The sequence below is a fragment of the Plecotus auritus genome (assembly GCF_963455305.1).
Source record: "Plecotus auritus genome assembly, chromosome: 8".
NCBI lineage: Eukaryota > Metazoa > Chordata > Mammalia > Chiroptera > Vespertilionidae > Plecotus > Plecotus auritus.
In genome coordinates, this window is record NC_137782.1 from 61,591,075 (window position 1) to 61,615,979 (window position 24,905).

Here is a 24,905-nt window from a genome sequence, read left to right on the forward strand (position 1 = left end):
AAGCCTAAGCGACCATTATGACTGGATGACTGGCTGGTAGCTATGATGTGCACTGACCACCAGGGGACAGACGCTCAATTCAGGAGCTGCCCCCTGGTGCTCAGTGTGCTCCCACAGCCAACCTCCCATGGTCCCTTCCCCCAGCTGGCTTGCCCTGATCACCCTGATCGTCCCCAATTGCTGGCCAGGCCAAGGGACCCTACCCATGCATGAATTCATGCACCAGGCCTCTAGTAAATTTAGAATTCATGTCTATCTGCCTCTAAAGCTTGTTTTCTCTCTACTACATTGTTCTGCCTCCAAGAGGAATGGTGCCATAGTATAGATTAAAAAACTGAGGATCAAGCATTTGTACAGCAGATGAATTTTCATTAATTAGCTCATACTTTGTAAGAATTTTTTTAAAGGAAGCATGGAAAATTATGAATTCAATTTAGACACTCATTCAAACTCTTTCAAAATATAGTACCTGTGATTGGAATGAGCAGAGATAAGAAAGGAGATTCTTGTATAAAAGGTTGGGAACTTTGATCTATTTAACACCCTTATTTTATAGATGGGGAAGTCAGGGCTTAAGGAAAGAAACTGATTTGCCCAAGGACAAGGGATACTGAGGTCACTGACAGAGCCAGGCCTGGGATTCAGGAGTCTTCACTCCCAGCCAGCACGTTACTGCCACTTCGCTTTTCCTTAGCTGACAACTTTTCTAGTTCTCCTGATGGACTGCTCAGAACTGGAGGAGGAGGATAATATGTTTTCTGAGTCTGGCTCTGATTATTTAGCATGGAGCAGGCTGACTTCACTAACCAAGGCATATAGTTCCACTTTAACCTCCAGCTTCCAGCCTCCCTCCTCTGCCTCTTAGAGGTGGGCCAGGTACCACCTTTGCACCCAGGAGCACAGCAGATCAAGCTGCAAAGTGGAAAGCAAGGTATTGTCCCTCAGGACTCTCTCAGAGCAATATGGCTTGTGGGAGCACCATTTGTAGCTTGTCTCACAGATACCCAACTCAAAGCCAAGACTCAGCTTTATGTCATGTCTGACCTCAAGAGATTTCAGGCAGGCCAGGAGAGGCTGTATTTAGGCTAAATGGAAAAGAGGCAGGCAAAGTGTAGTCCAAGAGGTTCTGCTCAGTAGGAAGATGTAGAGACAGACAAGAAGCCAAGTGAAGGAGGTCAGGAATCCACACTTAGAATGCTGAGCCAAAGTCTGGCCATCCAGTAGTCTCAGCAAGAAGCCACGGGCACAGAGCAGTACAGCTACAGCAAAATCAGATTTGGGTGCTGCTGAGCATTGGCCTTAAGAGAGTCTTGTGGGGGGCTGGCCCTGCCTTTGACAACTGAAAACAGCTCGGTTGGTAGCCAAACAGGCAGTTATCTGGCATTAACTATTCCCTGAGTCCTTGAGCTTTTTTTTCTTTAAGAAACATGTGAATAAGTAGGGAGTAAGAGATCAGGTGAGCCACAATGATTCCATTAATACTGTGGAATCAAAAGTGGCCCTGGCCGGTGTTTCTCAGTGGTTAGAGCACACACCAAAGGGTTGCAGGTTCAATCCCATGTCGTGGGTGCATATCTGGGTTGCAGGTTTGATCCCCAGCCCCATTAGGGGCACATCTGGGAGGCAATCAATTGATGTGTTTCTCTCACATTGATCTATCTCTCTCTCTCTCCCCTCCTTCCCATCCCTCATTTCTTCTCTCTAAAGAAATCAATGGAGAAAAATATCCTTGTGTATATCACAGAAATGTTGGGAGGCCCCAGGAGATAATGCCTTAGTTATAGTTGGTGCTATGGTTTCTATAGGATTCCATTAGCTATTCTAATGTTTCACGCAAGAATCACCAACTCTTTTATTATATCTTTGCAATCTAGTAATAGGGTTATTAGCCCCAACCCCCAGCATTGTTATGTATAAAATATTCTTTACTACTCTTACTTGTTTATTCTTCAGAAAGATTTGAGAATTACGTAAAGTTTTAAGAAAAAGTTCTCTTGGGTTTTTGAGGTGTTTTTAAATCTGAATTTTAATTTGCACAAAAATTGCACATCATTGTAATATTTCACCTGCCTATTAGAGAAGGGGCATAGATATCTTTACTTTTTCTAGTTTCCTATTTTCAGGAAATAATATGTTGTAGCCTCGGGCGTCTGTGCCTGAGGCAGTCCTGAGTGGAGAGAACATCTGGTTCAGGGAAGCTGTGCTCTCCTTCCCACTCCTGAAGGGGGTGGTGTGGAGGGAGGATAAGCACGATGGGCCACCTGTGCTCTTTCTCCAGAGCTCTGGTGCTACTGATTGCTCAGGAGAAGGAAAGGAACGTTTTTGACCAGCGTGCCATAGAGAATGAGCTACTGGCCAGGTAAGGGAAGGCGGGGAAGACCTCCAAATACAGCCCCAGGATTGGGGCGAGCACTCAGACCAGAGCGTCTACTCCCCATGACCCTTGCTCATCTTTCCCAGGAACATCCATGTCATCCGGCGAAGGTTTGAAGATGTCTATGAAAAGGGATCTTTGGACCAAGACCGAAAGCTGTTTTTGTAAGTATTCAGGGTGCATTCCCCAAGGATCCAATAGAGAACTGGTTATGGAAACTTGTCCTTTCACCCACTTCTCCCAAATGATCCTTTCTTCTGGGAGAACTGATAGCTTGCTTCCTTCTTTCTAAATTTTAGGGGTGAACTCTGAAATATCCCATCATTCCAAGAAATTTTGGAGAAGGCTAGCCAAATTCTGCTTCTAAAGGGCTATATCAGAGCTGTTGACATTCTAGAAAAGGGCCTTCTTAAAATAACCTTGGTTTTCATATACCCTTAGGCTCCCAAATTTTTCTTTAATATTTTTTTATTGATTTCAGTGAGGAAGGGAGAGGGAGAGAGAGAAATATCAATAATGAAAGAGAATCATTGAGTGGCTGCCTCCTGCACGCCCCCTACTGGGGATTGAGCCTGCAACCCGGCATGTACAATTTACCAGAATCCAGCTTGGGACCCTTCAATTCTGCAGGCTGACGCTCTATCCACTGAGAAAAACCGGCTAGGGCATCGCAAAATTTTCTTGTCCCTCTTGGTGGCTAGTTAAGTCAGGCCTCGGCATTTGGGCTGGGCAGTCAGGGAGGAAAATGAGAAGCTGTCTTATTCTGTGATTGATCTGGGACCTGCTCTTAGCTCAGGAAGACCTCAAGGGGCTGGGTCTGTGCTCTAAGCCACCGCCCGATGACTTTAGTACCACATTTTTGTATAATAATGCTTCTAGCACACATCTTTAGATCTGGAACTTTGTAATTCTTAAAATTAAGAACCTCCATGGAATTTCACAATACCATTTACTACTTCCAAAATGTATTTTTATCATAACAAAATAAAGTCATTAATTTACTTTCCAGATAAACCAGAAAATGTTTTTAAAATTTTATTTATTGATTGATTTTTATTTTTTATTTGTTTAAAATATATTTTATTGATTTTTTTACAGAGAGGAAGGGAGAGGGAGAGAGAGTTAGAAACATCGATGAGAGAGAAACATCAATCAGCTGCCTCCTGCACACACCCTGCTGGGGATGTGCCCGCAACCAAGATACATGCCCTTGACCGGAATCGAACCTGGGACCCTTGAGTCCACAGGCCGATGCTCTATCCACTGAGCCAAACTGGTTAGGGCTATTGATTGATTTTTAGACGGGGGAAGAGAGAACAAATAGTCATTCCACTTACATATGCATTCATTGGTTGACTGTTGTATGTGTCCTGACTGGGGATCAAACCGGCAACCTTGGTGTATTACAAAGCTGCTCCAAACAACTGAGCTACCCAGCCAGGGCATAACCAGAAAATACTAAATAAACCAAAGAAAGGGGGGAAAGTTCAAAATAGACAGTCTGTGTCTTAACTAGACTCATAATTTTGCATCTCCCTACCATCACTCCCACTATTTTAAAAAAATCTCAGCCTGTTTTCAACTTCTTTACACAGTAAATACAAGTGCATTACTGCTGCTCAGTAATTTTAAGCCCAATTTTTAAAAATTTACCTAATTTGATTCTAGTTTCCCTCTGGCCTTTCTAGAATGATTCTAGATGTGGAATATTCTAGTGCATTCTTTTCTGGACACCTCCATGTTCTTTGTTGTTGTTGTTTTTAACACCTTCATGTTTTTAGTAGAAGCAGTGGAGGTGTGGGTATCTACTCTCACTGGTTCCAATGAACCCCTGTCTAGGCTGCCCCTGTGGACTTTCAAAGTAGCCAAACTCATTTTGATGTGCCCTGAAATAGATCAAACTACTGTACTGAAAACTTCAGTTATAATTTAACAGAACAGCTTTCTCCATCCTGTGTTCTAGGGATGGCCAGGAAATTGCTGTGGTTTACTTCCGGGATGGCTATATGCCGAGTCAGTACAATCAACAGGTTGGTATTTTCTGTTCAACTATTCTTCGCCTCTGGGGACCTACAATCGCTCCTCAGAGACCCAACTCAGGTGTCACGACAAACTGGGTTTTCCCTGAGCTCTGGATTCAGTACTTCCTCAGGGAACTTGCTGCTGGAATCTCCAATCCTATAAGCTTTTTGCTACCTCTCCCTCTCTACAAACACTGAATTCTAGAATCTGAGTGCTCAGGAATCCACAGTGCTTTAGCCATTCACATTGTTTCTGGGGATATGCTGGTAGTGTTTAACAATCATCTTTCTGAAGCGAAAGTCCCAATTTGTAGCATTTGCTGATTTGTATTGTGTAAATTCTCCCCATCATGGCCAATTTCAAGCTACCCAATTTAACATCTCTAAACACAGTTAGGAAGAGATGGGTATAGTCAGCTCTTACAAGCTGATGCAAACCAGTTTTACCACACCACTGACCATTTCCTTCCTGCCAACTCTTACCACTCTTTTATCTGCATCAGAGAGTTTTTATCACCTGCCCATTCATGTTAATGACAGTAATAATATCACCTTATCTTGTTATCCCTACCATGTAGTTTCAAAATTACTTTCCACATTCATTATTTCAGTGAATCCTCACAACCACCCTGTAAGGCATATAAGTATTCCCATTATACAAAAGGAGAAACCAAGGTTTGGGGAGATGCAAGGCTTGCCAAAGGTCCCACTGGGGGTTCCCAGGCTTTGTGACTCTCAGTCCAATGGCATTCCCAGTATATCATTCCCCTGCCCCTAATCTACAGCATGAAAAGGCTTGAGCATGGGACTAGAGTGGGCATGACCTTCTGTTGTTTCCCTGCCTCTCACACCCTAAACTTCTGGCACACTGGACTTTTCATCCTGTGATTTCCCACCTGTAGGCCTTTGCTCATATTATTCTGTTAATCTGAGTATAGCAGGTCCTTGAATAATGTTGTTTCATTATAATGTTAATGAGGGGAAAAATTTGATTCTGGCTGGGACCACTGTCTCTGTGGAGTTTGCATGTTCTCCCCATGTCTGCATGGCACTCCGGTTTCCTCCCATATCCTAAAGATGTGCACGTTAGGTGAACTGGCTTGTCTAAATTGTCCCAGTCTAGTGAGTGTGTGTGTGTGTGGCGGGGGGGTAGAATTGTATCATGTTCAGGCTTGGTTCCTGCCTGGCACCCAGAGCTGCTGGGATAGGTTCCTCTACCCGCAACCCTGGATTGGACTAAGTGGTTGGAAAGTCGTTATTTTGTTTTTATTAATCTTTCTTAAATGTATGTATAGTTCACTTTTATTTTGGTTTTTAATAATAGAAGTGTTTGGGTCTTTATTTAGAAGTTTGGTGATGTTTTTGTGACCAGAAATATGCCATAGGAACTTAACTCTTATTTATATCAATTAGCTTGTGGTAAAATTGTTTTGCTTAGTTGCAGTTTCTAAGAATCTATCGACAGTGTTGAGGACTTACTGTACTTCTTCCCTATTAAGTCTCACCTGTCTAATTCTACCTGTCACTCAGATTTCATCTTACTAAACAACAATAACAAATACTTATTGAGAACCTACAAAGTGCCAGGCAGGAAACTATGTTAAACACTGGGATATGGCAGGAAACAAAGACAACAAGGGACCAGTCCTCATGGAGCTCACAATCTGGTCAGGCAGATGGACACCAGAAAGTAAACAAAAACAGAAAAAAACGTTTTTCTTCTAATTGGGGGAAACTCTTTGAATGAAACAAGAGGGTGAAAAAGTAGAGAATTATGGGGAAACACACATTAAATAGGGTGATTTGCGAAGATGACTTTAAGGCCAGGTTTCAGAATGAGAAGGATTCAATCATCCTTTGGGAAAGAATTCCAGGGAGGAGAAAAAAAATGGCGGCAGAATAGACAGATGTGTCCCGAGCCTTCTCCCGGAGCAGATAGAAAGAACGGCTGAGGGTCACACGGGGAGTGTCTGTTGGTGAGTTAAGGGACAGCTATACTCCAGGAGAAGGTGGGGGACTGCTGGACGGGGCTCCCCTGACTGGGCAGCCCCCACTGCTGCCGCGTTCCCTCCTGGAGCTACCGGCTCAGACGTGGAGACCGCGCCATCTTGAAGGGGAAAGTGAATGTTATCAGAAGCCTGAAAATCTACAACTGCAGCACCCACCGAACAGCTATGAACCCCAGAGCACCGGTCCCCAATTGGCGCAAACACGGATTCAGAGGAGCTCTACACTCCACCACGGAAAGGTCAGATTTAGCCTGGGATAAGGTGAGGTCTCTGGTCCCAGCAGGACAGAGAAACGTGCGCACTGAGGGAGCTGGAGGACCGGGGAAGTCTGCACCTAGAAAAATCCATGGCTGTTGGGGCTGGCGTGATCCATGAATGTGGAAGGGGGTCCTCAGACCTGCTAACAGAGGGGATCTCTAAAAAGCAACCCATTTTGATCTGACGCAGAAGGACAGCTTAAAAATTTTAAAAGTGTGCCGGCTGCTTGGACATGGGGGGCAGGGGGGAGGAAGGACTGCGCAGACTTGCACGCAGCCCTGGAGTTAGCACATTTGCACTTTCTCCTCTTTAAATTCTTGCTTCTGATTGCTGAGCCCAGTGCATGGGATCACCCAGTTGGGGACACCCTAGGAGACTGCAGGGGAAAGAATAAGCAAACCATTGTTTTTCTGGAACCTGGGGATCGGAGCGGGGAGTGACCGTCGGAGAACCAGCTCTGGGGCAGCCCACTCCCACAAACCGGTATTGAGTGCCACAGGGAAACCAGGATCTAAGCACAGACTAGAGAGGACCTATAGACCCGGAGGTCAATCCAGAAACACTGCCACCCAGGGGTTGAATCACAAATTGACTCCTGTGTAATCACAAATAAAGGAATACAAGAAAGTAAGACTCACTGCCTGCTTAAAAATCAGGACGGGCTTACAACACTGAGCAGTGGAACGCAGGGAACTGCAATACTGTCTTGACTGGGAAACAGGCATGCCAAACAGAACAATACAGGAAGTGAATGACCTTCACTACTGCACATTTTTATTTTTATTTTATTTATTTATTTATTTATTTTTCATCTTTTACTTAAGAAACTAATTTTTTTTTCTTTTTTCATCACATGATTTTACCTTTTTAATTATTATGTTTTTATTTTCAATCAGTATTATTACTACTACTATTTTACCTTTTTTTAAAAAAAGTGTCATTTTATTTTCTCTTTATTTGACTTTGAGATTAGTGTTCTACATTCTATTTTCATCTTTCCTTTAGCATCATTCTACTTTATCTCTATCTCAACTCTACCTTTATGCCATCACTCTCTTCCTAACTTTTCCCCTTTTGTTGTCCTGTTTCTCTTACCCTTCTCCTGATTTAGATTTTCCCTATTCTCTCTTTTTACCCTCTGTAAAAATTTCACCCTACTTATATATCTAATTTCCAATCCCCTGCTCCGAGTTCATACACACCTCTCTCTTCTCTGTCTTCACTATCCAAAAAATTGTTTTTCTCTCTGTCCTTTTGTTGTTGTTTGCTTGAATGTTGATTATATCGATTTTTTATGCTTGTTTGTGAGAATGGTTTGCTTATTCTTTTTTTTGTTTTGTTTTTTTGTTTGCTTTGTTTTTGTTTGTTTGTTGCTTCTGTTTTCCCTCGCCTCGCTTGATATTAGTTGTTGTTTGTAGTTTGTATTCATCTCCAGGTACTTGTTGCTGGCATTTGCTGGGATTAGTGGCTGTTCTATTGGAGTTTTCTCCCCATATATATAGTTTGTTCCCCTTTTCTTTCTTCTCTTTTTTTTTTCCTTTTCCCAATTTCATTTTGGCACTTTCTTTCTTTCTTTTTTTTTTTTTCCTCTTCTTTTTTCTCTCCTATCCCCTAATTTGCCTTTCTCTGGTGGTCACCTTTATTTGGGGTTATTAATATCATGAATAGATTTCTGTTCAGTGCCTTGTGTGTTGTACCTGGTTGTGTTGTATTTTGGCCTTTAAATCAACACAGGAGAGAGAGAACACATAACCAGACACCTGGAGAAGAGAGATCATGGGGAGACAAAGAAACAGCCCACATATGAAAGAAAAGCAAGCATCACCAGAAAAGGAAGTAAACGAAATGGATGCAAGCAATCTGTCAGAGAAAGAATTCAGAGAAATGGTCATAAGGTGGCTGAAAAGAATGGAAGACAAATTTAACAATATGAGTAAGAACCAAGATGAAATGAAGAAGAACCAAGAAGAAATGAAAAATGACATCACTGTTGTAAAGAACTCAATAGAAAGCATCAAGAGTAGACTAGAAGAAGCAGGGGACTGCATCAGTGAGCTAGAAGAAAAGGTAGGAAAAATACCCAAGTAGAGCAGCTTCTAGAAAAAAAAAATTAAAAAGCAGGAGGAGAGCCTAAGGGAACTTTGGAACAACATGAAACAGAACAACATCCGCATAATAGGGGTTCCAGAAGGAGAGGAAACTGAGCTAGGAATAGAAAACCTGTTTGAAGAAATAATGACAGAAAACTTCCCTGATATAGGGAAGAAAAAACCCACACAAATCCAAGAAGCTCAGAGTCCCAAGAAAAATGAACCCCAAAAGACCGACACCAAGGCACATTATAATTAAATTGGCAAACACCAACGACAAAGTAAGAATCTTAAAAGCGGCAAGAGAGAGACAGAAAGTTACCTACAAAGGAACCCCCATCAGACTAGCAACTGATTTCTCAACAAACTCATCAGGCCAGAAGGGAGTGGAACAAAATATACAAACTCATGCAAAGGAAGGGTCTGAATCCAAGAATACTGTACCCAGCAAGGCTATCAATCAAAATTGAAGGTGAAATCAGGAGCTTCACAGACAAAAAAGGACTAAGGGAATTTATTACCACCAAACCAGCAATGCAAGAAATGCTAAAGGGTCTGCTGTAAAAAAAAAAAAAAAAAAAAAAAAGGAAGCAGAGAAGGAACACAGGGGTAAAGAATAAAAATGGCGACAAGTACCTATCAATAATAACTTTAAATGTAAATGGATTAAATGCCCCAATCAAAAGACATAGGGTAACGGATTGGATAAGAAAACACGACCCATATATCTGCTGTCTACAAGAAACCCACCTCAGAAAAAAAGACGCACACAGACTGAGGGTGAAGGGATGGAAAAAGGTTTTTCAGGTGAATGGAAATGAACAAAAAGCTGGGGTAGCAATACTTATATCTGACAAATTAGATCTCAAAGTGAAGGACATAACAAGAGATAAGGAAGGCCACTTCATAATACTAAAGGGAGCAATCCAACAAGAAGAAATAACTCTGGTAAACATATACGTACCCAATACAGGAGCACCCAAATACATAAAAAAACTCTTGGAGGATATCAAAGGAGAGATTGACAGCAATAGTCATAGTAGGGGACTTTAATACGCCACTATCACCATTGGACAAAACCTCTAAACAAAAAAATCAGCAAAGAAACATCAATCCTAAATGACTCACTAGACCAGATGGAATTAATTGACATCTTCAGAACATTTCACCCCAAAGCCACAGAATATACATTATTCTCAAGTGCATATGAGTCATTTTCAAAGATAGGCCATATGTTGGGTCACAGGCAAAGTCTCTTCAAATTCAAGAAGATAGAAATCATATCAAGCATCTTCTCAGATCACAGTGGCATAAAACTGGAAATCAACTACAATAAAAACAATCCAAAAAAATCAAACACGTGGAGACTAAATAGCATGCTATTAAACAATGACCTGGTTACCAGAGAGACCAAGGAAGAAATAAAAAACATCATGGCAACAAATGACAATGAAAACACAACAATCCAAAATCTATGGGACACAGCAAAAGCAGTCTTGAGAGGGAAGTTCATAGCTCTACAAGCCTACTGCAAAAAACAAGAAACAATGGTAATAAATTACCTAACCCTACAACTCAAAGAGTTAGAAAGAGAGCAACAAGAAAAGCCCAGTGTAAGCAGAAGGAAGGAAATAATAAAGATCAGAGCGGAGATAAACGACATTGAGACCAAAAAAAAAAAATACAAAAGATCAACAAAACCAAAAGCTAGTTCTTTGAAAGGATAAACAAGATTTATGAACCTCTAGCCAGGCTCACCAAGAACCAAAGAGAGAGGACCCAAATAAACAAAATCAGAAATGAAAGAGGAGAAATAACAACAGACCCCACCGAAATACAAAGGATTGTTAAAAAATACTATGAATAGCTTTATTCCAACAAAGTGGATAACCTGGAGGAAATGGACATATTCCTGGAAAAATATAACCTTCCAAAACTCAATCAGGAAGAATCTAAACATCTCAATAGGCCAATAATTATGGAAGAAATTGAAGCAGTCATCAAGAAGCTTCCAGCAAACAAAAGCCTGGGGCCAGATGGCTTCACAGGCAAGTTTTACCAAACATTCAAGGAAGAACTAAAACCTATCCTCCTCAGACTATTCCAAAAAATTCAAGAGGAAGGAACACTTCCAAGCTCATTCTATGAAGCCAGCATCACCCTAATACCAAAACCAAATAAAGACAACACAATGAAAGAGAATTACAGGCCAATATCCCTCATGAACATAGATGCCAAAATCCTCAACAAAATTCTAGCAAATCGGATCCAGCACTACATCAGAAAGATCATACACCATGACCAAGTAGGATTTATCCCAGGAATGCAAGTATGGTACAATATCCGCAAATCAATAAACATGATACATCACATAAACAAATTGAGAGATAAAAATCACATGGTCATATCAATTGATGCAGAAAAAGCATTTGACAAAATCCAACACCCTTTCTTGATAAAAACTCTCAACAAGGCCCTAACCGGTTTAGCTCAATGGATAGAGCGTCGGCCTGCGGACTGAAGGGTCCCAGGTTCGATTCCCGTCAAGGGCATGTACCTGGGTTGCGGGCACATCCCCAGTAGGGGGCGTGCAGGAGGCAGCTGATCGATGTGTCTCTCATCGATGTTTCTAACTTTCTATCCCTCTCTCTTCCTCTCTGTAAAAAAATCAATAAAATATATATTAAAAAAAAAACAAACAAAAAAACAAAAAAAACCTCTCAACAAGGTGGGAATAGAAGGATCATACCTCAACATAATAAAAGCTATATATGATAAACCCACAGCCAACATCATACTCAATGGGCAAAAACTAAAACCATTTCCCCTAAGAACAGGAACAAGACAGGGATGCCCACTCTCACCACTCCTGTTCGACATAGTAATGGAAGTATTAGCCATTGCAATTAAACAAGACGAAGAAATAAAAGGTATCCAAATTGGAAAAGAAGAAGTAAAGCTGTCCTTATTTGGAGATGACATGATATTGTACATAAAAAACCCAAAAGACTCCGTCAAAAAACTAATAGACTTAATAAATGAATTTGGCAATGTAGCAGGATACAAAATTAACGCCAAGAAATCTATGGCATTTCTATATACCAATAGTGAACTTACAGGAAGAGAGACTAAAAAAGCAATCCCATTTACCATCGCACCAAAAAAAATTAAGATATCTAGGAATAAACTAAGGAGGTAAAAGACCTATCCATGGAAAACTACAGGACACTGAAAAAAGAGATAGAGAAAGACGTAAACAGATGAAAGAACATACCATAGTTCATGGATTGGGAGAATCAACATCATTAAAATATCCATACTACCCAAAGCAATCTATAGATTCAGTGCACTCCCCATTAAAATACCAACGGCATATTTCACAGACCTAGAAAGAACTCTCCAAAAATTCATCTGGTATAAAAAAAGACCCCGAATAGCCACAGCATCCTGAGAAAGAAGAACAAAGTAGGTGGGATCTCAATACCAGACTTCAAGCTATATTACAAAGCCACTGTTCTCAAAACTGCCTGGTACTGGCACAAGAACAGACATATAGATCAATGGAATAGAATAGAGAACCCAGAAATCGACCCAAATCACTATGCTCAATTAATATTTGACAAAGGAGGCATGAACATACAATAGAGTCAAGACCAGGGGTGGGCAAACTTTTTTACTCGAGGGCCACAATGGGTTCTTAAACTGGACCAGAGGGCCGAAACAAAAGCATGGATGGAGTGTTTGTGTGAACTAATATAAATTCAAAGTAAAGGAGCGGAGGGGAGAGCAAGAGAACCCTCCGCTCTTTCGGCTCTGCGGGCTGGATAGAACAGCCAAACGGGCCGGATCCGGCCCGCGGGCCGTAGTTTGCCCACGGCTGGTCAAGACTGTCTCTTCAATAAATGGTGTTAGGAAAATTGGACAGATACATGCAAAAAAATGAAACTAGACCACCAACTTACACCATACACAAAAATAAACTAAAAATGGATCAAGGACTTAAACATACGAGGAAAAACCATAAAAATACTAGAGGAATCCACAGCCAGAAAAATCTTTGACATATGCCAAAGCAAATTCTTCACTGATACTGCTCCTAGGGCAATGGAAACTAAAGAGAAAATAAACAAATGGGATTACATCAAAATAAAAAGCTTTTGCACAGCAAAGGAGACCATCAATAAAACAACAGGAAAGCCCACTGCATGGGAGAACATATTTGCCAATGATATCAATGATAAGCGTTTAATCTCCAACGTTTACAGGGAACTCATGCAGCTTAACAAAAAGAAGATAAACAACCCAATCAAAAAATGGGCAACTAATCTAAATAGACACTTTTCGAAAGAAGATAGAAGGAAGGCCAAGAGACATATGAAAACCTGCTCAAAGTCACTAATCATCAGAGAGATGAAAATCAAAACAACAATGCAGTACCATCTCACACCTGTCAGAATGGCTATTATCAACAAATCAACAAATGACAAGTGCTGGCGAGGATGCGGAGAAAAAGGAACCCTCGTGCACTGCTGGTGGGAATGCAGACTGGTGCAGCCACTGTGGAGAACAGTATGGAGTTTCCTCAAAAAACTAAAAATGGAACTCCCATATGACCCAGTGATCACACTTCTAGGAATATATCCCAAGAAACTAGAAACACGAATCAGAAAGGATATATGCACCCCTATGTTCATAGCAGCACAATTCACCATAGCTAAGCTTTGGAAACAGCCTAAGTGCCCATCAGCAGATGAGTGGATTAAAAAACTGTGGTATATCTACACAATGGAATACTACGCTGCAGTAAAAAAGAAGGAGTTCTTACCATTTGCAACAACATGGATGGAGATGGAGAGCATTATGCTAAGTGAAATAAGCCAGGCAGAGGAAGATAAATATCACATGATCTCACTCATTTGTGGAATATAATGAACAACATAAACTGATGAACAAAAATAGATCCAGAGACAGAGAAACATCAATCAGAACATCAAACCTCTGGGAAGGTAGGGGAGGGTGGGGGTAAGGGGGAGAGATCAACCAAAGGACTTATATGCATGCATGTAAACCTAATCAATGGACACAGACAACAGGGGGGTGAGGGCATGAATGGGAGGTGGGGGGTAATGGGGGAATAAGGACACATATGTAATACCTTAATCAATAAAGAAATAAAAAAAAAATTCCATTGAGAGAGCCCTGGCTGGTGTTGCTCGATGGTTAGAGCATTGGCCTGCGCACCGAAGGGTCTCGGGTTTGACTCCTGGTCAAGGGCTCGTACCTGGGTTGCTGGTTTGATCCCTGGCCCCAGTCAGGCATGTGCAAGAGGCAACCAATTGAAGTGGTCAATGTGTCTCTCACATTGTTTTCCGTTTTCATCGTCATGTATCATTGAGCTAGACCGGGAGCTCCCTGAGGGCAAGAATTCTGCAGATTGGGAGGGGACACACCTGCCTCACAAGGATGTTGCAGTGACCCTGGGGATAATGAATGAGAATAGAAAGCATGATACCTGGCACTTGATGGACAGCTGATGTGAAATAAAGTATAATTCCTCTTGTTTTCTCTCTGCAGAACTGGGAAGCACGCCTGCTGTTGGAGAGGTCATGTTCGGTCAAGTGCCCAGATATTGCCACCCAGCTGGCTGGAACTAAGAAGGTGCAGCAGGAGCTGAGTAGATTGGGCGTGCTGGAGGTGTTGCTCCCTGACCAGCCTGAGACTGTGGCCCGGCTCCGTGCCACCTTTGCTGGCCTGTACTCACTGGATCTGGTGTGTAAGCAGCGCATTTCTCCCACCACAGGCCTCTTAGGTGGCAGGGACCCAGAGCCCAATGCGTTGGGGAGGCTGGAGCTGGCATTGGACTAGACTTGGGTCAGTGATGCTCTGTCCTAGGGAGGGGAGCTAGAATCCACTGTAAACTCTCTCAGCAAAGGTGGAGATGGGGATGGTAACCAGAGGAAAGGCTGAGGCAGACAGCAAGGGTTAGGGAATATCTGTACCCACTTTCCAGGTCTTCTGCTGCAGACTCCTGAATTATTACCAGAGAAAACCTATTCTCTTGTACTTGCTGCTGCAGGAGTCTTTTTGAGGGGTCACATGCATCCAGTCTAAAGAGGCTTACCGCTCTCCCCGATGCTCTGCCTAACCAGCAGGACCTCACCTCCTGCCTCTTTGGCCTAAGACTGCCAGTGACTGCTTTCTTACCTCCTACCAGGGTGAAGAAGGGGACCAGGCCATTGCTGAGGCCCTTGCTGCTCCTAGCCGGTTTGTGTTAAAGCCCCAGAGAGAAGGTGGAGGTATGTGGATCCCCCTTTGCTGGGCTGCTCAGGGAAAAGGGGCTAGCAGACTGTCACCAGTGCTGACCAGCACTTGCTATGAACACAGGCTTTCACCTTGGACAGTGTCCCAGGAGACACTGTGACAAGTGCTGTGGAGCACAGGGGAATCTGATTCACCAGCACTTGAGGGTTTGGACAAGTTTAGTCTGAGGTGCCTGTGGGTGGATTGTGGGAAGTGGGATGGGGACATATCAGGATTTTGGATGTCTTCTTGCCTAGCGTGAACTTCTTGAAGGCAGGGATCATTTCTGCCTCGCAGAATGAGAGGAAATGGTTTTTGATCTTAGTCTTAGGAGATAGGTAGGAGTTTACCAGGTGGAAAATGGGGAAGAACATACCATACAGAACAAGCAACCTTAAGCAAAAGCACTGGTCCACAAAAGTGTTTGGAGATTAATGAGTTACGGTGAGGCTGGAGTACAGCATGGAAAGTAAGAGGAGGCAGGGTTTTGAGCTGGTAAAGATGGTTTGGGACCTAATTATACAGGACATTGACTTATATGCAGGAAATTGGATTTTATCCTAAGGGTAGTGGGACGTCATTAGAGTTTTAAGACCAGAGAGGAGGCTGGCATAGGTGTCCAGAAGAGCAATGTAGAGGCTTGGGCTAGCACTGTGACATTGTGGGGTGCAGACTGAAGAGACATGTCTTCAGTCTCTTCATCCATGGGACCCAATGGATATTCATGTGATGTCTAGAGCAGGGAGCTTGAGTTAACAAGTTGTAGAATATAGATGGAGTCTTGGAAGAAATCTTCCTTTCAAAAAAAAAAAAAAAAGTGTGTAAATGGAGGAGAGAATGAGGATGGAGGACTAATTCCTTGGAAATCCCAACATTTAAGGAGGGCAGGAGCCAGTCAGAGAGGCTGAAAAGTAAAAGCCATAGAGAGGTAGGAGGAGAACCAGGGCAGGATGGTGTGGGGAAGGTGTGTTCACTTGTGTGAGTCAAGACTCTTTTGTTAAGGTGACCTTTCCTCCTTGGGAGCCAGGCCTGCCCTGGCTTTAGTGAGGTGGTGTCAGGAACTGAGGCTGCCGATTGCCCAGATGGCCCCAGAAGTGGGGGAATGGGGTGGAAAAGGTGGACACAGGGTCCATGGTGACTGGCCAGTGGAATTGCAGGTAACAACCTATATGGGGAGGAGATGGTGCAGGCCCTGGAGCGGCTGAAAGACAGCGAGGAGAGAGCCTCCTACATCCTCATGGAGAAGATTGAGCCTGAGCCTTTTGGGAATTGCCTACTACGGCCTGGATGCCCTGTCCGAGTGGTCCAGTGTATCTCAGAGCTGGGCATCTTCGGAGTCTATGTCAGGTGAGCCAGTCCGAAGGGGCTCTTCCTTGCCAGAGGGCCAACCAAGAAAACCTGGAGGGAAGCACTGGACAGGTCACAGCTCTGCCCATCGTTAGCTACATTTCCTTATCCAACAAATAAAACCAAGAACCCAAGACCTGCCCACCTAACAGGGCTATAACAGGGCTATCAAATGAAGCCCAGATGAGAAGTGTTTTGCAACTATAAAGGAAATTTCAAGTAGTATCAATATGGATGAGAAAATAACCCTGGACTAGAAGGAGACCCCAAGGAAGAAGAGTTTAAGTCCAGTTCCCAATCTTCTGGGGTCTGGGGAAAGGTGGGATGGGCCAGCTAGAGGATACTCAGTGACTTTGAAAATCTGAGCGGCCCCTGGATTTGGATTTGAGCACTAAAGAATCAAGAATAGAGAAAGACTTGGGTATTTATAAGGAACAGTTCCTGGTCCCTCATACTGCTTCCTATAAAATACTCCAAGGTCAGGGCAAGGTAGGAATACCAGATCCTGCCATGGTCCCCACCTGAGCCTGCCCTCTCTACAATCATCCCCTCTAACCACTCGCAGAATCTCTGCCTGCCACTCCCAACCCCTCCCCACCACCCCACACCCCATCACCATAGCCATCTTGAGAGGAAGGTAGGGAAGGGGATTTATAACTATAGAACATGAAACGTGAGCCTAGCATCATGTTATGTGCTTTTCACTACTGTCTTGCAAAGTGAGAGGTATTATCCCCACTTAGAATTGAAGAAATTGATATTAAGAAAGGCTCAATAACTTGCTCAAAGACACAGAGCTAGTATTTTCCAAGCTAGTATGCAAACCCAAATCTGTTTCTAAAATCCTAGCACTTTCTTGGGTATAGTCAGTGACCCATGTACTTCTCAGCTGGAACCAGGGAAGGTCATGGGTTTGAAGACTGAGTCTAGGTGACAGAGTTGTGTGTCTCCTGCTCCCATTTCTATAGGCAGGGAAAGACACTTGTGATGAACAAGCACGTGGGACATCTGCTTCGAACCAAAGCCACCGAACATGCAGATGGTGGTGTGGTAGCAGGAGTGGCAGTTCTGGACAACCCATACCCTGTGTGAGGGCACAGCCAGGCCTGCCCAGACTTCGCTCAAGAGACCTTCTATCCCTCATACTTGTCATCCCTCTCCTAGACCTCTTGAGAGGTGCTTTTCTCCTCCTACCTTTGGAGGGCTAGTCTCTTCTAGAGAAGGGTGAATTCTGGGTTTGTCCCATTTGAAGACCAGAAAAGCTGTGTTTCCCTTAGGTGAGATCTAAAAGCCCCTAAATCCTCGGGGTATGGGTACAACTGAAAGGAAGCTGATCAGAGGTAAGAGTCCAATGCCTTGCCACCTTCCTGTCAGCCCCTCAGCCTTTTCAGCAGGTCCCAGTGTCTGACTTGGGATAGAACTTAGGGGTAGGAGGAGGGGGATGGAAGGGCATAGCCTTTCCCTACCTCTGCCTTAAATAAAACTACATTTCTGATTCTGTGATTCCTTGGTTTGTGCAATTAGGGGAAGAGGAGCTTTAATCTGGGTCAACCCACTTAAGGTGGATTAGAGCAGAGGAAGTGACTTGGCTCTAATCAGAGTCACCCTAGCTCCAGACACTATGACTAGGACCCTGAAGTTCCAATCTTTAGTCACTCACTAGTGTTCCCAAGGGGTCATAGGGAGAAGAGAGGGACCTAGTAGGAGCTGGAGGGAGGGCAACTATGATGGGACATCACAGTTATGAACTGGCTTCATTTGTTTTCCTGCTTATCTCAGTAATTTGTCAAAGGGCCTATGAGTGTAGACCTGCCTTGTTTGCCCAAACCAAAAGTTTTAGAAGGAGGATATTGGGGTATTCCTGGGAAAAGCCACTCCCCTTAACATCCTCATGCAGATCAGAACAGCTAGCAAGTATACAGACTATAAGATACCTAAGAAAACAAGTCACCACCTTCTTGAGGTCACAGACTTTATTCCAACAACCACAGGGCTTGAGCAGAACCAAGGCAAGAAAAGAGTTTCATTTGAGAGTGTCTGTCATGGGCACAACTGTGTTCAGATGAGGGTGGGAACAGAGGGCAAGGAAGACAAGTTCCTCTGGCCCTAGGAACAAAACACATTTACTCTTGCAAAGAAGCAAATGATCTGAAAACCATCTGGAAACAGCCTGCTTGCACAGCCCCTGGAGCAAATGGGCAGGCAAGCACTGCCATCTGGTACAAAGACCCAGAACAGAAGAAGCAAAGTGTTTTTAAAAGTAATAATTATTCCAGGTCTCATAAACGGGTGTTTGTAAGGGTAGGTGCATGCCCAAGGTAAGTACTGGTGCTTCCTGAGAGTTGACAGGATTATAGAGCTGCCTACCTGCTTCTTCAGTCTAGGCCCTCACTTGCCCTCCGAACGCTCAATTTGGGGACATGACCTTCATGTCCCTATTCTGGGCTCCAAGAGCTCTTTGCAAACACTGCAGCCTGATACTGACCTGGGTCCTGTCTTATCTTCCTGGCAATACAGAAAGTTGCCTCCACCCAGGGGTAAAGCTGGTCCTCCGTGTGGGTCAGCCCTGGCCCTTAGCACTCCTAAATGGGGGCAGGGAGGGTGGGCAAAACTTTGGAAAGCCAAGCAGGGGGGAGTCCGTGATAAAGGGCAGTCTTGTTCACTGGACGGTCAAGCAGCGGTGGCTGAAGAGCTGGCTGATGACAGATGGGTCAGCCACAGTAGATGTGTCTCCCAGGTCATGGTCATTCTGAGCGATCTTCCGAAGCACCCGCCTCATGATTTTCCCTGGGGGACCACAGGCTTCTGGTTATCTGGTGACTACAATGACCCATTCCAACCCTGCCAAAGGCTTCCATCCACACATTCCACCACTATTGGGCCTCAGTCAACCTCAATCCCAATCCAAGTCCCTCCAGCCTCTGAACATACCTGAGCGGGTTTTAGGCAAGCTGGGTGCATTCTGGATGTAATCCGGTGTGGCAATGGGGCCAATCTTTTCTCTAACTGTAACAACAAATCATTAGGCATTTCTTCAGTACCATTAGCCGGGCTCCCCAAAACCAAAGTAAAGATAGCTTTGTTCCCCACTTAGTTCCTCTTCAAGCCCTGCGCACAGAGCCGGTCTGTTTCTTTTTAGCACATTATCTCTTTACTATCTCATTTATCTTAATCCACCCTCAAGGCTCTAGAACAGGGGTGGGCAAACTTTTTGACTCGAGGGCCACAATGGGTTCTTAAACTGGACCGGAGGGCCGGAACAAAAGCATGGATGGAGTGTTTGTGTGAACTAATATAAATTCAAAGTAAAGGAGCGGAGGGGAGAGCAAGAGAACCGGATAGAACAGCCGGATCCGGCCCGCGGGCCGTAGTTTGCCCACGGCTGCTCTAGAATCAGCTTGCTAGAGTTGAAATCCCACTTTTCTAGCAGTGTGGCCCTGGGCAAGTGATCCAACTTCTCTGAGCCTCCATTTCTTCATCTTTATAATGAGGGTAACAATTGGATCAATTTTGGGGGTGATTATATGCATTTAAAGCACTTAGCACAGTAATGGTACAGAGAAAGAATTCTATAAATGCCGGCCATTATCTTAGTGGAGAGACTAGTGGAGACTGAATGGAAAGAGAGCAGTCAGCCCCCTGGGACCTGTTTGTGGTTTGGGGAGCAGCTTACTCCAGCCTTCCTCAAAAACCTGCTGTGATAACTGGGACATCAGGACAAACCCCACAGTGTCTGCCAGGTAGGCTCCTCACTCTGCTTCTTGAGCTCCTCGGTGAGAGTGGAGCTGAAGGTATAGCCATCACACAGGGTGACAAAGCAGTAGAGGCATTCGCCCTTCACAGGATGAGGGTGGCTGACCACGGCTGCTTCTGCGATAGCCTTATGTTCCACAAGTGCTGACTCCACCTCTGCCGTGCTCAGCAGGTGTCCTTGTCAAGGGAAAGGAAATGCCATGAGAGAGATCCCGGCCACTACCCCTACCCCTGCTCCATCTGTGCCGACAGGACAGACCTGGTCTGGTCAAATGGGAAAAGCCCTTCATTCATTCCTCACATGGCATGTTTCAGTTGCCCCACCATTCCAGTTCCCCTCCTCTAGGCACATTCCAGTGTTTTCACTCTTCCTCCAAAACCTGGGCCCAGAACTGAATGCTTCACTCCAAACATGGTTTGGCCAAAGGACATCTTGGTTCTCAAAAGGCTTTAACTGGGACTTGCTGAGAGATCAGGGCTAATGAGAAAGGAAAACGGTCCCTGGCCCTCACCAGATACATTCAGCATGTCATCAATCCTGCCAGTGATCCAATAATAGCCATCCTGGTCTCGCCGGCAACCTGGGAAGAGAAGAAATCCACAATGTAATAAATACCCACAGGAGGATATATGATCCACATTACCAAACCACCACACCCACTGCACTAGCCTCCTAGCAAGTCTTCCTGCTTCTCTTGCCTCCTGTGGCAGCCAGGCTCCAAAGTGATCACACTGATCTCCACCTCCTGGTATCCATACCCCTGTGTAGTCCTTTCTCATTGTACTAGGGTTAGTCTGTGTGGTCAATATAATTTGGCAGAAGTGATGGGATGTCATTTCTGCGATTAAATTATAGAAGACACTGTGGCTTCTATCTTGGTTGTGTTCTCTCAGATTATTTGCTCTGGGGGGAGTCAGCTGCCATGTCACCAGTGGCTTATAGAGAGGCCAGTGGCAAGGAACTGAGGGTTCACACCAACAGCCACATGAGTGAGCTTGGAAGTGGGTCCTCCAGACATTCAGAACAACAGCTTGACTGTAACCCATGAGACTCTGAACAAGAACCGCCAGCTAAGCCACTCTGTGTTGCTGATCCTCTGAAATTTTATGAGATAATATAATGTTTGTTTGGGTTTTGTTTATTTGTTTTTGATCCTCACCTGGGGATATTCTCTCCACCAATTCTTCAGAAAGGGGGGCAGGGAGACAAAAACATTGATGTGAAAAAGACATTGATTGCTTGCCTCCCCTATGTGCCCAGACTGGGCTGGGAATGGAACCTTCAACCCAGGAACATGCCCTTGACTGGGAATCAAACCCAAGACCTTTGGTGTGCAGGCCAACACTTTAACCACTGAAATAAACTGGCCAGGGCTATTTGTTTTAAGCTGCCAAGTTTGGGGTAATTTGCTCCACAATAGATAACTAGTATACCCGCCCAAAGTTTATTCTCCATAAATTAGACAATTATTTTCTAAACAGTAAATCAGTCTTCATCACTTCTCTGCTCAAAACCCCTAAAAGTCTCCCATTGTACATTGGATAAAATCAAACTCCTCACCATGGCCCACAAGGCCCTATATTATCTACCGCTCCAACTACATATAACGTTCTTCTCTTTGCTCACTACACTCTGGCCACACAAACTTCAGTCTGTTCCTCAGATATTTCAAGCATGTGTCTGCACAGAACACTTGCACTTACTCCAGATTTCCCATGCCTGGCTCCTCACCTTTCAGGTCTGTGGTCAAATGTCACTTCAGAGAAGCCTTCTCTCACCATCCCATATATGACTATGCCAGCACACACTCTTTATCCCATTATTCTGTTTAGAGTACTTTTCCTTCATAGCACTTATCACTAAAATAAGCTTACTTACTTGTTTGCTAAGTTTACTGTCTGTATCCCTTTAATAGGAAGTAAGCCACATGAGAGCAGAGAACTTGCCTATCTTATTCATGGTATTATCCCCTGTGCTTAGATCAGTGCCTGGACATAGTAAATGCTTAATAAATATTTGTGGGTGAATGAAATGGTGGATGGACTCATGGGCAAACACAGCCTCCAGATACTGGGACACACATGACATTGTAATACTGCCACATGCCCCATCTCTCTCAGCACAGGAGCAATGACAAGAAGAATCTTTCCTCACACATCAAATCTCACATGGCACCATGCTGAGACCCATCCTGCAGTACTCATCCCAGCTCTTGCAGGCTCTGTAGCTCTGCCTCAATATTAGACACTGACACATGGGACACATTTCTCTCTCCCTGTTTCTTCACCCTTTGCCAATTCTTCCTGAAAATGAAAGGGAAAAATACATGTCTTGACAGGAAGAGGTAGGGAAAATCCAAGGCTCACCATCTCCTGTCACGTAGTACCCAGGGAACTTCTTAAAGTAGGTGGTCTCAAAGCGTTCATGATTCCCATAGACGGTGCGCATGATCCCTGGCCAGGGCTGCTTGAACACCTGGGGAGAGAGGAAGGCACAGTGATCACATCTGTTACATTGTCTCACTGAAAGACAATCAAAGCTTTGCCAAATCTAAGGAGAAATGGCCTGAATGCCATTCCCGAGATGTAGGACAAAGTACAGGCTTTAGAGATAGACAATCCAGGCTTGGAATCCCAACTATGCCACTTACTAGCTGTGTGACCTTGGGTAAGTAACTTTACCTATCTGAGCTCCAGGATCCTCATCTGTAAATCAGAGAAAATAATCTGAAGATTAAATTGATAGCAGGTAGAAGATGCTTAGCACAATGTTCCATTTATAATAAGCACTTAATAAATTTGATGTCCTTTTGGGTAATCACTCAGGAAAGCAGGTTCAGTTTGACGCAAATGAAAACAGTTGTATAAAAATGTGGGACCCACATATGAGTAAATTATTGCCCCAATCAATAATATCCTGTGGCAGCAGATGGATGAGATGATGGCTAAGAGGCAGAAAGCCTGGGTTCAGGTGCTGCCCTTGTTACTACCTTGTTCTTAATAAAAGTGAAGTGGGATAGAGAGTCAGGGCTGATGATATAAGTACTAATACAAAATCACAACAGCTAAAATTTATCTAGCACTGACTGTTAGGTTCTGTGCTAAACTCTTCACATGGATTATCTAATTTAATCAATCCAGCAACTATAGAAGACAACGGTACTAGTAGAATCCTGTTTTACAAATGAGAAAATTTAGGTTCAGGGGATTAGGCAACTTATCTGAGGTCACAGAAGAGGCATAGCCAGGATTTGACCCCAGGCAGGTTGATTCTGGAGCCTATATGATTTCCCACTATGTTATGAAGCCTCCTTTCACATTAGAATTGTTTATTAAAGGAAAAGTTGGTACTAAGTCTTCCAGGCCCAAAAAGGCACCATTAGGAATCTTTGAACAGAGCCCTTAAGAGTCTCATGGGCCAAAAGGCAGAGAGGCAGGCAAAGTATCCAGAATGATTCCCTGCAGGGTCTCTACAAAGGATAAACCTTCAAGTATGGAACTTTAATTACAACAGCTACCAGGAGAGATTAGGTTCTAAACATTGAAGCAAAGTAAGATACCCCTTGGTGGACCCTTTCCCCCAACTCCTCCTCAGAGACCACAAAGGGCCAGGGCCTCACCAGATAGCCTTCCGCTTCACCTTCCAACTCTTCCCCAGACTCATTCAGGATTGCAGGAGCTACACCAAAGAACGGAAAGGTCTGGAAGCAAACAGGAGACAGCACCCAAGGAAAGAAATGAAGCAACTCTGACTCAACTCTACCTCTCCTGAGGAGAAGCAGAGCCCCAAATTCATCACACATCTCAGTCCAGTCCTCCACCTTCTACCTAGGCCAAATGCCCCAAGATTCTACCCCTGTCTAGCCCAGGACCAGCAAAGGAGCCTCACTCACAGCAGAACCAGGCTTCATGGGTGTTGCACCAGGGAGGGGGGTCAGCATATGGCCACCCTGTAGAAGTCAGAGATCAGGGGTTTGAGTAAGTCTTCCCATATTATCCCTGAGCCCCAACCTTCTGGACCCTTTACTCACTGTCTCTGTCTGCCAGAAGGTGTCCACAATAGGGCAGCGTTGGGCACCTACTACCTGGTAGTACCACAACCAGGCCTCAGGGTTAATGGGTTCTCCTACTGTGCCTAATACCTGTAAGGATGCCCGGCTATGCCTTGGGCAGGGAAGTGGGGAGAGAGTTAGGCTCTAAGTACCACTGGGAATCAGGAAGACATGCCCATGTTCTTCTGCCCTCCCCCACACACCCCCATTCCAGATCAGAGAGCTGGAACAGTGGCAAGGAAAAGACTGTGCACAAAGGCCAGTACCCAACTCTGAGGGACACCCATGGGGCAGCAGCTGGGGAGGGGTCTCACTTGGTGACAGGCTTATCTCCAAACTTCATGAGCAGGCGGATAGCTGTAGGTGCTGTGTAAAACTTGGTCACCTTGTACTTGTCCACAATACTCCACATGCGGCTCACGTCCGGGTATGTGGGGATCCCTTCAAACTAACCCCAGTGAAGACTGGTCATTCCTGGTCCTTCCCAATAGTCCCCCCACCCCGCTACCACACCCTCAGACTCCATAGTTTGCCCTTCACTCCTTTATCAGTTAAGCCAAGAGAACTTCCCACTTATGATTCATAATCCCCACAGAACTGAGTAAGAGCTGTGTAAGTCCTACTTCCTCTAGACCAAGTTGCCATTGGAGGCAGTTACCCAGGATCATCTTGTCCACCCCTAAGTAGGCCAAGTATTCATG

General features: G+C 44.3%; 2 protein-coding genes across 6 annotated transcripts in view; one reads left to right on the forward strand and one right to left on the reverse strand.

Moving 5' to 3' along the window:
• Positions 1-17,901, forward strand: part of GSS (glutathione synthetase) — a 32,949-nt gene extending 15,048 nt beyond the window's left edge. For all 4 annotated transcript variants that reach the window (XM_080684277.1, XM_080684276.1, XM_080684275.1 and 1 more), the window contains exons 7-13: positions 2,279-2,359; positions 2,461-2,538; positions 4,338-4,404; positions 14,327-14,521; positions 14,967-15,048; positions 16,210-16,399; positions 17,368-17,901. In XM_080684277.1, coding sequence (XP_080540403.1) covers positions 2,279-2,359; positions 2,461-2,538; positions 4,338-4,404; positions 14,327-14,521; positions 14,967-15,048; positions 16,210-16,399; positions 17,368-17,491 — 817 coding nt within the window. In that variant the 3' untranslated portion in view covers positions 17,492-17,901. The remainder of the gene's footprint in view (positions 1-2,278; positions 2,360-2,460; positions 2,539-4,337; positions 4,405-14,326; positions 14,522-14,966; positions 15,049-16,209; positions 16,400-17,367) is intronic.
• A 457-nt stretch (positions 17,902-18,358) lies between these two features.
• The window catches only part of ACSS2 (acyl-CoA synthetase short chain family member 2), a 70,794-nt gene continuing 64,247 nt past the window's right edge, over positions 18,359-24,905 (reverse strand). For both annotated transcript variants that reach the window (XM_080684279.1, XM_080684280.1), the window contains 9 exons: positions 24,519-24,652; positions 24,184-24,316; positions 24,046-24,102; positions 23,773-23,853; positions 22,520-22,628; positions 20,665-20,733; positions 20,153-20,329; positions 19,331-19,405; positions 18,359-19,186 (listed from right to left, as the gene is read on the reverse strand). In XM_080684279.1, coding sequence (XP_080540405.1) covers positions 19,059-19,186; positions 19,331-19,405; positions 20,153-20,329; positions 20,665-20,733; positions 22,520-22,628; positions 23,773-23,853; positions 24,046-24,102; positions 24,184-24,316; positions 24,519-24,652 — 963 coding nt within the window. In that variant the 3' untranslated portion in view covers positions 18,359-19,058. The remainder of the gene's footprint in view (positions 19,187-19,330; positions 19,406-20,152; positions 20,330-20,664; positions 20,734-22,519; positions 22,629-23,772; positions 23,854-24,045; positions 24,103-24,183; positions 24,317-24,518; positions 24,653-24,905) is intronic.